Genomic DNA, 12,439 nt, shown 5'->3' with positions numbered 1-12,439 from the left:
TCCCTGGTTCTATGTAACATCAGTCACTGCAGCTGCTTGTTGTATCTGTGGAAACTCTCACCATTAGAGGCATTTAAAATGCTGCTGATTTGAAAAAAAAGGACAAAATCACCACAACAAAAATCAACAAAACCCCCCTTGGGACTTGAAGAAGAGCAGCTGAAATAACATTGGGAAGAGACAAGTGAGAAGCCAGTGGGTGGAAATAAGAATCAGGAAGTAGAAGGCTTTATTAAGAAAAAATAATGAAACCCTTAAGTAAAGTGACAAAAGAAACAATGCTCTGAAGGGTTCATGAGACATCAGAAGCTGAGCTCCTCAGTAACATATCATCATGTTTTCTACCAAGGATATTTATTTAGGCCCTCCTCTCTGTCCCAATTATCTGAATTTGTCGCTCCTAACCTAACTTGCTCATAAAGTGTTAATATTTCACGTGCACACTCATACTCACCTAACCTCTTTCCCACCCCTCTGTTTTCTAAGGAAGATTAGAGTTTCATTGGAGAGTGTCCCTGGAAGGACTCAGGGCTCTATGGGAGTGCTGATCCTCAGCCCATTTTTGAATGTTTTGCTGTAAGAATCCTGTGCATCCAATAAAGCCATACATTTATAGTCCTGTGACTCAGACTCTGCTAAACCACCCTTCATTTAATCTTAAAGGGTGTGTAAAAAGAGGCCTGTATCATTAATCCATTTTACATCAGGAGGGATGGGGATTGCAGGGGACTTTATGGTCCTGTTGCCATGGCATCAGGAACAGGCTCAACATCAAGCTTCTGAGCACTCATAACCTTGTTCTAGAACTGGCTATGGTCTTCCACTGAAAACCCTACAAAACCCACTACTCTAGGGTCTAAAACCTCCAGAGTCTGACCATGCCAGAAGAAATTCAGTTCCCATTGCAAAAATCCTCTGGAGGCTCAAGACTCCTCCTGACAGATGTACAGGGTATCTTCCTTCCTCACTGCTTTCACAACCACCAGTTTTCATGGAGGCAGCTGCCAGCTCAGTGCCTGGCATCAAAGAGAACTCTGAGGGCTGATGTGTCCCCAGCACAGTGACCTGCTCCTCTTTGTGGAAATTCTTCACTGATAACACCTACAGTTGTTCAAGCAGTTTAGGTTTGGGGCAACACCCCCAAATTCAGCTCGAGGCCCATGGAAAGGCAGCCAGTTAATAACAGAACATGCACTATTTCACAGTGAACTTCAGAGGCAAGGCAGACAGAAGGACAAGGTCAGGTAAGCTCTCTCTAGCAGCTGCTCAGGGAATTGACATCAGAGCTCTGGGGCATATCTACCCTGTTACAATAAACTCAATGTGTGTATAAACCTTGTAAACCTTTATTTGCCGAACTAAAATCTAAATTTGCTGAAATAAAGCCCTAATTTAATTATTTAGCTGCCCACTGTGAAGTGTCACCATGCTTTAGATTAAGTTGTCGACAGAAGCTGATCTGCGCCATTTGTTAGCGGCAAATTATGCGCATCTGAAGTCAAAGCCACTGGTAACAAGCTGATGAAGCATGCTGAATTTCTAGATATCTCAGCTAGAAAGGGGCTACTTGCATGTTATCAGGGCTTTGCAGGTAGACAACTTTATCACATGGATTAGAAACCTAATATAATGAAATGCAACGCAATACACACCATACTCACCCCGTCAGACTGGGTCAGGGAGGTCTGAGTCCCTGATCCTGGGGGTATGATAGCAGCTGCACATAAAAAGACTGAAACCTTGACTGAAACCATTCTCTAAAATATTTTATAACCTCTATTTGCAATACAAAGGATTAAGTAGAACACAGACGCAAATGCAAGGCGTCTGTTAACAAGGCAATGTTAACAAAGTGCTGAATGTGAAATTACAAGACAGAATGAATAAATATACAAAAGGCTGTGTAAGCTCAAGTTGGGAGACAGGGAGAAGAGGCAGAAGCCCAGGAAACAGCCGCCCTTAGCAATTAGTTTCTCAAAGGTTCAGCACATAAACAGCAAGTTTTGGCATCAAAAATTGATGACAGAACTGCTGGGAAGGGTGGGGAGAGGAGGGAGGAGAGAGGATGTGCCTAAAGTAAAGCAGTGCAGCAGCAATATATTATAAAAACTGTTCTGAAGCAATTCCACATCACTAGTTTGACCTCAAAATCTTTAAAAAAAAGCAGCTGTAAAAGATAAAGAGGAAGATGGAGAAAATTGAAGCATACATCAATGTCTGAAGTTTCCAAGCCAAGCCAGCTTTTTTTCACCAATAAAGTAAGTGTTTTTCTAAATATAGGGAACATAGCAGGTTTCACCAATCTAGGCTGTGATACAGGAATTGATATACACTGGAGCAAGGTGAGAGGCAGTCTTTTGCCACAAAAGCAAATGTCAATCAGCATGAAGGATTCGTGTCTGGGCCAGGAAGCAAGAAGAAATTGTGGCTCTGCTTCGTGTAGACAAAGTATCAGGGAGAGATTTAATACAAAGCTCAACATTCAGAGTCTCGACTAAACTCAGGAGGGGAGGCTCTTAGAAACAGACATGTGCTGAGACCTTGAGGAAAACAAGGAGAGAATCAACAGAGAGCACAGTAAACAAGATAGGGAAAAAAAATACAGAGAAGAAACATGGGGCTTTGTTAGCATTCCAGAAAAGCTGTCAGTTTTTTGTTTTGCTCTGCTTTCAAAGTGCAAAAAAGTCCTTAATTCTGTGTACATGAAGGAAAAGAAAGAGCAGAAAAGCTCAAATCTAGCAACCAGAAGATCCAACGGAGATTACATTACAAGAGTTCTTGTATTTCACAGGACCAAAAGACAGCTTAAAGTTTCCCTTTTTGTGTCTCTTTTCTTGCAAACTATAAATGAACATTCAGTGAAGTATGTACAGCTTTCTGCTTGTTTTGTGGAAAGCACATTTAGACTACAATTCTTAAAATTGTCTTAAAATTCCCATCTCTTCCCAGCAACTTCCATTACAGAGTTGGGGGGGGTGGAGAAAAAGCCTCTTTGCACTCCTAAAATTTGGGACTGGCAACTCTCAAAGTTCTCCATGATGTGCCTTGCAGGGTCAGACAGTAGTGTTCATTTTTCCTGACACATGAGAACCTAGACACATTGCAGGATATTTCCCATTCTTTGGAATAATATAAACTGTAATGCCTTACAAGGCAATTTTCCAAGGGGTTAAGTAACTGCTTTTTTGCAGGTACTCATTAAGACTAGCTCAAACCTCTTGGTACCAAAACTAAATTGGCAGAAAACCTTTTTATGCAACAAACCAGACAGACTGCTTGCTAGGGAAGATAACTTGCTTGCAAGAGAACTCAGTTAATCAACTCTGTAACTTTTGGCCCTAAAGTTTATCAAGAGAAGGCACACACAGAGAAATCCATGTACAAGCAACCTAGTTGTCTTTGCACAGCCAAGCACTTGGGAAGCTTAATTTTGGAGTGAGCTAAGTATGGAGCTAACTTCCCTGGATCATCCAGGCACAGGGAACAGCTGCTCAGTCCATGCCCTGTTTTCAAAACACAGGTGAAATGAAAAATTAAAAAACATGCAGTTATCTTCAGTTCCTTTCATAAATTATTTCATCCAACAAATTCTACTTCTCTCATTTCACTACAGACGCAGGGAAGAAGTTTCAGAAGAAAACAACCACACAGTGTAGTTTAAGACAAGGTAAAGACTTCTAGCCTTTTCTAATAATATTAACTTCATTTTTCTCAGAAAAACAAAAACACAGCTGGCAAAGCCAAGAATTGTTTCCCTAGCATGGTTTGTGTCCCACTACTCTCTGGGAGTCCACTGTATCATTGCTACCCCCTTCTTTTCCACCAGAAGAGAAACAACAGCATGTTTAGGAATAAAGCCAACTGTGAGAAAACACACTGAGCAAGAACTCAGCCTCCATGAGCTAAGGACTTCTAGTGCTGACCCCGCAGGCAAGAGTGCTTGATTGGGACTTTGCAACATGCCAAATGTGCTGGAACAGTCAAAAAGCCCTGAGTGGCCCAGTGGACACTGGTACCCTGCTTCTCTCTTAATGGCAGTCTGCTGCCATATCAATATATCCCAGAGGTTATGTGGAGTTCAAGGGTGTTTTACTCTTATCTGGGTTTCTGTGTCTTTCTGTTCCCCCCAGCAGCACACAGACCAGGCCCAAGTAACAAAACACAGGTGGTTTGCTTCCCCCTCTCTGGTGGCAGAGGGCACATTTCACTCCCTGCCTTCCATGCCTAAAGCAGGAGGCACAGAGAGAGCTGAAGGAGAAGGAAAACCATGGTTCCTCCTCCTTTGCAGCACGCATTTGCTGATGACAAATATGCCAGCACCTTCAGCTCCGTGCTCTGAGGAAGTATCCCTGCTTGCAGCCAGGGATGTGCTCCACAGAAGCAACACAACACCTGCCACAGCCACAGCAGACATTTCATTCCAAGTAAAGCTCAGAAATTAGGCAGTGACGGGGAAGAAGCGCCCCAGATACTTTCAGCTTTTTTGCCCCCACTGCTTGTTCTAAGTCAGACCATGAATGTGGGCTCAGCTCTCTGTGAGAGGCAGTGTGTGAGGAGGGTGCTTCACTTCTGGGAGTGTGCAAGGAGGGCAGTGCTGTGATGGCAAAGCCCCTCTTGGCCAGTGGGGAGCATTCTGAGGAGCCACTGGCCCATGCCATCAGCCAGACATCCCATCCCACGCATGAACTCGGGACTCATCAACACTGTGAAAAAGGTAAAGCGGTTTGCAAGCGCCATAAAAAGCAACTTCCTAATGGTTTATTGACAGAACTTAATTTCTCAGCAATTAACTCAATGAAAGCTCTAAGAAAAGGCAGATACAATGAAAATAATATTATTATTTTGAAGTGAGCTCTGGGCTTTTTATGCTGTGCTCAGCTGAACATTATGTGGCAGAGCTATGGATGTTAAAATTAGAGCTGAAAAGAAAAATGCCAAATAGATGAGCTGGTGAGGACAATTTTGTAACTAAAATGGGTAGCTTGCATAAACTAGCAATGATGGATTTATTAATATAAGGATTTGATTGGAAAAACCTTTCTTTAAGGGTCTCAAAAAAAGCTTTAAGCTCAGCAGAACATGATCTAAACCAGCTCCAGCCAGCATGATATGGCAAATTTTGAAAGTTACCTTGGAAATCCTGAGGGGACTATCCCTCTAAGGTGGAAGATGCCTGCAAAGATTTCACAGCTTAATTAATTTTGTGATGTACTTTGTCAGCGTGTTTCGTCCTGGTTTGGTGCAAGCGGGGTCCAAGCCTGCAGTGCACAGGATGCTTACCTATAAAACGTATTATTCTTCGAAGCAGTGGGTTCAGGTAACAGCACTCTCCAGTCAAAATAGTTTTCTCTTGAATAATGAGGGTTTCTCGGGTTGACTTTATGAAATACATGGATATCTCACCAATAAAAATCTGCCAAGGAAAGGGAAAGAAAGAGAAGGTCAAAAATTGCATGAGCAAACACAGAAACATGGGTGTCTAGCCCCAGCCCACAGACAGTGCCACACAGCTGAGTGTTTTTGGGGACCCTGCACTGGCACTGTGGGGCTCAGCAGGACTGACACACACCCAGCTCCCCAGAATGTTGGAGAGGGACCATTCCTGCACTCAGTGGTGCAGAGGCCCAGAGAAGCTGACTTCACTCATGGCAAAGACTGTGGTGCAGCATCCCTCCCCTCCTCTGGCTGCACCGAGCTGAGAAATGCTCATTAAGCCTCAGCCTTGATGAGCTGCACCTGGACTAAGCCCCTGTTGAGCATATCAGAGACACTGTGTGTTCCCAGAAACTCTGCTGTCTAATGAGCATTTGTTTTTCCACTAACAGCCTTGGAAACTTATTTTTCTTGTCTGAATAACAACCCAAGTGAAATAATATTTTTGTTGTTGAACTTTCAAAAAAAGCTACCAATGTGAATTTTGCCCAGGGTGGAAGATTACCATAACTGCAGCCCACTCTCTTGTGACCCTCAGAACAAGGGGTTAAAGTGAGATCCTTTTTGAGCTCCCAATTCCCACAAGATAAAAGGGTAATGTGTATGTCTCAAACACTGATAGCTGGATGGCCATGGAGCCATCCAAGGACTGTTGGCAATAACAGAACAGAAATGTTGGTAACAACCAAGGATTGTTGTTATTAAAACACCGTGCAATATTTGACTAAATGTTCTGTTATCAAAAACGAAGTCTCCACGGAACCACTGATCATGGTGTTAGCTGTGCTTATGTATTACATATTTTTGTATGATCTGAACATTCATGCTTTCTGTAAATGTAATAGCTGCTTCCATAGGAGTAGGATCATTCCTTAAGCACTTAGAACTAATTTAGTTCTGTTACACTGAGGCCTATCTACCCTCACTAAAGCTGGACAGAATTTAATCACAGGCTTTAGAGGCAATGATGAACCACACACAGCAGGAACTTCTGAAAATATCACCTATCATGTTCTGTCAGCAGGCTTTAGAAAGGGAAACTGGGACCCTTTTAGAAAGAGAGAGTTTGTAATTAAAGTCCTTACAATTAAAAAAAAAAAGCCTGCCTGATGTGGAAGAAATGAGCTTTTAAGGGGAAGCACTTCAAGATTATTAATTTAATAGATTATTGCAGGACATACACAAGAGAATCCATAGTGCTGGGGAACAGTCAGAGAAATACATAACAGAAGTGTTTGTGTACACACACACAGGGTGGCACAGACACCTGGAGTTAGAATAAATGTCAAGGAAGTCACCTCAGTTCACTCTGACTGCTGGAATGGTGTGCTGTTTCAAGGGCAACAATTTATCCTTATTAAGCCAGATGAGTGTCCTTATTGATTATTGGCATTCAAGCCAAGTATGCTCAACCTCTTTATAATTCTGCCCGCTGATGGCAGGAGCTGTGGAGCTGTAAAATGCATGTTGATAATGGCATCTGGAGGGGAGCTGATGCATGGGAGCTGCACTGAAATATTGCCTTTATCCCGTTTCACTCCATCTGCTCTTAACAGAATTGGCAAGCAGTTCAATAAGCTCAGCTCACTAACGACGGGGCTGGGAATTAAGAAAAAGACCATCTGCACTAAAGCAGTTTGAAAGTGACACTCTGTTTCAACCCGTTTATTATTTGAATTATTACAATGTTCAGAAGTTTGAATTACTGCTTTGGCTCTCTGTCTGCCTGGGGCTGTACACACACACCGATGGACGATTCACACCCTGAGGGAATTCCACTCTGTGAGCACAGGGGCTGCTTGACTTTAAAATATCCTAAACTTTTCAAACAGGAGAGACTTAGGCATAAAACATGCTAACAGTCCTCCTGTAACTATGCATCCACCTTTAAAGTTCCTTTATATCAGAGGTTAATGGAGTATTTTCCTGCTTCAATTCCCATCTTTGTTTCTATAAATCTAGCTGTCTGGCATGCTCCTAGCGACTCCCATGTGCATAGATTAGTTCCACTTAGATTTAGGAGTAAATTTTGCCAGGCTGTAAATCTGTTCAGTTCCATTCCACTGATTTAAGCAGAATTATCCCAGATTTCCTACAGCATAACAGTTCAAAATTTGATTTTTTAAAAATGAATACTGCCTTTGGTTTAGGTATATGGCAATAAAGCTGTGTTTGTGTGGAGATACAAAGTGGTTCAACATAACTGGATCATTCTTGTCATGTCATCACTGGCACTGAATTTTGTTGCTGAAATTTGTTTTCTAATATGCTTAATATGGGCTCTCTAGAATGTCAGCCTTGCTGTTTCTGAAAAATTCAATGGGCAATTGGACACCTGATTCTGAAAGCTAATCTGTCTGTGTGCAGTTGAATGTGGTCTGAATAGCTCTCAAAGAACTTGTTTGTTTTTTGCTTTTTTTTCTTTCCCAGGCATTTCTGAAATCAAGTAACTCCACTGATTCTCGTGATTTAAACCCTGAGGATGCTGCAGGAGCAGGGTCCACATCCAGCCAAGTTGTCCAGCTGGCCTCCCAGAATCAATCACCAGCACTGCTGAGTGCCTCAGCTCCTGCCAAAACAGAATCAGCACTCCAGGAATGGCTGCAGATCAGTTCTGTAGCTGACATCTAAATATAGACTCTGTACCTAAATATGGGCTGAAAAAGAAAACAGCAAGCTAACCGCTTTTATTTCCATTTGGGAAAACAATGCAAGGTTAATGAACTTCCGTATCATACTGGCTTAATTAGACAGTAGAAATGTCAGGAGAATTGCACTAGATTGAAAGTGATCTGCAGTCTGGCACGGTGTAGGTAATAGGGAAGCAAAGGTAGTGCCCTGCATGTGTTTTTGTTCTTGGTTTCCTGAATAAAATAACAGCTCATCTCCACTGAGGACATATTGCTTGAGAACTCTTGCTCACATTCCATTTCCTATAACTACCAGGTAAAAATACAAGGATGACCCAAAGCCCAATATGAATCAGAAGTACTGACCCAGCAGGCATTTTTCCTCTCCTGATTTCAACCTCTCCAGTGAGAAAACTTCTTCAATTTTCCCTGCCTTCCCATTACTGGCAGTGTCACCAAATACTTGCCCCTCAATGTTCAGCTCTCAAAGTCCTCTGCTGCACACACTTTACTTATTTCCTGGCTCACCCTGACCCAGCAGATGATAAAATTATCCGTCCATTTTCCTCTTCAACAGTCTTTTATCCATGATAGTCCTTCAGCTGACATTTTCAGACAGTGAAATGTCTCATCTCCCCTTTCAAGTTCTCAGCACAGCATTAGCACCTGATACTCCCTGCACTCCTGCACAGATTACTGACAGTTCGTAAATTTAATTTTCAATTTAATCAACAAAATAATGGAACTATTGCTTTTAAAAGGATATGGAATATTTTTTTTTCCCCCGTAGCACTTTCTGATAAGCTCACACAAAGGATCATTTGCACAGCTTTGTTAAAAAAATAAAAAAAAGTGAACAACAAGAAGACCTGTTTCTGTGAGGATGAACTAAAATAAACTATGCAGAAATGTGTCTTTGGTACAACTGAGAGGAGGTTGCAAAACAGTGGGATATTGGAGCTGCCCTCCTGCAGTAATTGTGCAGTGGGGCAAGGCTGAGGAGCTGATTGGAAGAGTTGTATTAAATTTAGAAGAAGAATTATTGATGGTGCTGACAGGCACAGCTTTTAACCTCCTTTGTTCCTTCTATCAGTTTTTCTCAGAAGAGAACACTGGCCTTGTACCTCAGTTCAAATGCTGCAGCAAAGGTGAGGCAGCAAATGCTGCATCCCTTCTTCATTCCCCTGCCATGCTTTTGCTCACTTCTCCAGCAGTCAAAATTCTTCTCCTTAGTCATGTTTCTGCCAACTCCTGTGCATGTAGAGTGCCACAATCTGGTTCCTCCCGTGCTCCAGTCCTGCTGCCCCAGCCTCAGCTCTGTTTTCTCCCTTTGAAAATCCTCTACAGATTCACTGCAACTCCAGCTGCTCAGCTGGATCTGCCCTGACTGCCTCCTTGCTGTCCCACAGCTGCTGGCAGAGGCTGCACCTCATGATGGAAAATATCCTAATTATAATTTTTTTTTTTATTTTATAACTTTGGTCAGTTTTCACAGGATCACAGAATGAGCTAGGTTGGAAAAGACCTTTGATATCATCAAGTCCAACATATGTTTGCCTTTGCCCTGGGGAAAGGGAATTAGGGTTTATTTCCTCTTTCCTCTTTCCTTTAGGGCATTGTTCCACCAGGTGAGGGCCTGATGAGCTTAAAATCTCCACAGATTGGGAGCAGAAAAGAAGATTCACCAAAGGCAACAGCCATCAGTGGCCATCAAGTCCCATGAGTCAACTCCAGACAACACCCCTGGTCTGGAGAGGGAGAGAGAAGAATAAGGACCTGCTTAGCACCAGAGGTGAAAATATCTGTAAGGAGTAGGAAACCAAATACTAAGAACTAAGTAACTTGGAACAAATGAACATTAAACCAAAGAATATCTATGGGTTTTGATTGTATAAAGTTCGTGAAAAATCTCTTAAAATACGTGTGGCATGGAATGATTTTCTCTGCACAGCCAGCCTATGCGAGGATGAAATTTTTTCTGTTGCACATCCTGAGCAGAACAACATCCTGGCCAGAAATAAAGTAATGCCTTCATTCTCTAACACTAAAATTGTTGTTGGAGAGTTTTTGTTTTTCCTGAAGTTTTGGTGACACTCACAGCCCTCCTACTTCTCACTCACTCACTCACTCACTCACTCACTCACTCACTCACTCACTCACTCACTCACTCACTCACTCACTCACTCACTCACTCACCACTTGTGACAAATGTGAAAACATTATTTTTGTAATTTTTTCACACTTCCAATGAACACTAGGGTTGTGTGGAAGTTCCCACTGTCTTATTCCACATGGATAAAGAAGGAGGAGGACCAGCAAAGATACATGAGAGAGATGCAGGATGCTCCACAGTTTGGGACTGCCTCAAGTCTTCCTCTCTGTGAAAGTTACTTCCTTCTGCTACTTTTCATGAAAAAGTACAAGTGATGTTATTTTCCATCACAGGAAGACAATGGAGTTCCTACATTAGGGAGAATCATGTGAAGTGCACACATGACCTATCTGTCTTTCCTAGGTATTAAATTAGCATTTTTCTCATTTCTGTGAGCTTTTAAATCCTTCAACTTGTTTACTCTAACAGCACCCTTGTGACACAGTCAGTCCTTTTTAACACCACTTTATACACTGAAACCCCACCCAGGGACATGCTGCAACACACAAAAATCTCTGCAGCAAACAAAACTGAGCTTAGATCTTGGGACACCACTGCTCTCAGTTCTGGGCAGGTTTCAGCAAGCCGTATGACATTTCCCAAAGCCTGTGCAAGGATGCGTGTGGCTGCGTTTTTAATGTCACAAATAGAAAGAACCAAATTAATCAAGTCTCCAGCATTCAAACAGCAGCCAAGGGGAGGAGGGGACGTGAGGAAGGCACTGGGTGTGAGACAAGCTGCACGCAGAGCGCTCAGAAACAGAGAATAGCAGCAGATGAGGGTTGTGGGGCTCTCAGCCTCAAGCAGCCAGTTTCAGCATCTCTCTCCCTGGGAGAAGCAGGACTCTTCACCAAAAGGTCACCTTTGCAAAATGTTCCAGAGGGTGTTTCATCAGCACTGGCTTCAGCTGGGCCAAAAGCAATTCTGCCCTGTTGCACTGTCATGTCTCTGAAGTTTGTATTAGAACAGCTGCAGTCAGGATAGGGATCTCCTTCAGGCTCTACATTGGAGCTCATGACGTCAAGGATGGACATCCCACAGCCTCTACTTCAATTTTTCCCTACCCTCATTGTTAAAGTTTGCCTAGTTTTTAATCCATTTCAATTTTTGAAGCTGGTGTCCCTTGCACGGTTGTCTCTTGTGATCTGAACAGTCTGTTTTCCTCTTCTCCACAGTCCCCACTAAGAACATGGTTTATATTGACTTTCACTTAGTGTTGTGAATTCCTTAATTCCTTAGATCTCCCTTACATTTAGCCTTGGTCCCTGAGGAATATTGATCTGCCATCCTATCTGCAACCCTCAGGACCCGGTATTGACAATGTGAAGCTGAGAGACTCTATGGTCAAACCAGCAACATTTGTATTGAGAAAAGGCACCTCAGAAGGCAAATGGTTGCTGAGGTCTGCCTCAACAGCATCCCCAGGACACAGGATTTGTGCTGTGATCCACAGACAGGGCCCTGACCCAAGCCTGCAGAGGCTTTCCCTGATAAGATCACTATCATTGATATTCCTGAGGACAGAGACCGGCTGAGAGCTCCCTCAGACACTCTCTTGTCTTTGCCATCACGCCCTGGACAGGTGTTCTCAGGCCCCAGGAATCACTACTGTATTCTGCAAAACTACACAAGGTAATGAAACAGTGTCTTCAGCTGAATGTTGCAATGCCAGCTCACTTTTAATTTTCCAAGGATACAAACTCAATGGGTTCAATCTGCATTCAATTACTCACCTCATTGTGTTTTGGAGTGGGTGGTTGTTGTTGTTGAATGAAAACAATAGCAAAGAACAGTTGCAAGTACTTTTCCAGAACAAGAAAATTGCTTTATTGTTTTTGTTTCTCTTTTTTATTTTAAGTCAGAAGGGTTGAAATCCACAGTTTATATTCTAGCCTGCTCAAAATCCAAAACTGTCTTAGGGTTGTGCTCAAAAACCTAATACTGTGGTAAAACTGTCTAAAATAATTATACTGAAGTTCTAATGAAGAAAATACACATTTTCCACAGACCTCACAAACTCACATTTTCCATTGTTCTTCACAAACTGGCATGTGGCTGGGACCACCACAGAGTCCCAGAGACACTGTCAACAGAAACGCCTGAAAGTGTTGCACCAAACCAAGAAAGTGTATTTATTCTTCCAGAATGGTGTGCAAACAGCAGAATACAAACATTTACACAGGGCACACCTTTTCCTCACTCCTTGGTATCCCCAGCTCCTCAT

General features: G+C 42.6%; 1 protein-coding gene across 1 annotated transcript in view; it reads right to left on the bottom strand.

The window, feature by feature from the left end:
* The window catches only part of PLPPR1 (phospholipid phosphatase related 1), a 119,360-nt gene that overhangs the window by 13,857 nt on the left and 93,064 nt on the right, over positions 1-12,439 (bottom strand). Inside the window, exon 4 of the mRNA XM_063179622.1 lies at positions 5,281-5,413. Within this exon, the coding sequence (XP_063035692.1) occupies positions 5,281-5,413 (133 nt within the window). The remainder of the gene's footprint in view (positions 1-5,280; positions 5,414-12,439) is intronic.

The sequence above is a fragment of the Melospiza melodia genome, chromosome Z (assembly GCF_035770615.1).
Source record: "Melospiza melodia melodia isolate bMelMel2 chromosome Z, bMelMel2.pri, whole genome shotgun sequence".
Taxonomy (NCBI): Eukaryota; Metazoa; Chordata; class Aves; order Passeriformes; family Passerellidae; genus Melospiza; species Melospiza melodia.
Note: the sequence above shows the minus strand (reverse complement) of the source record. Positions and strands in the feature narration are given on the sequence as shown.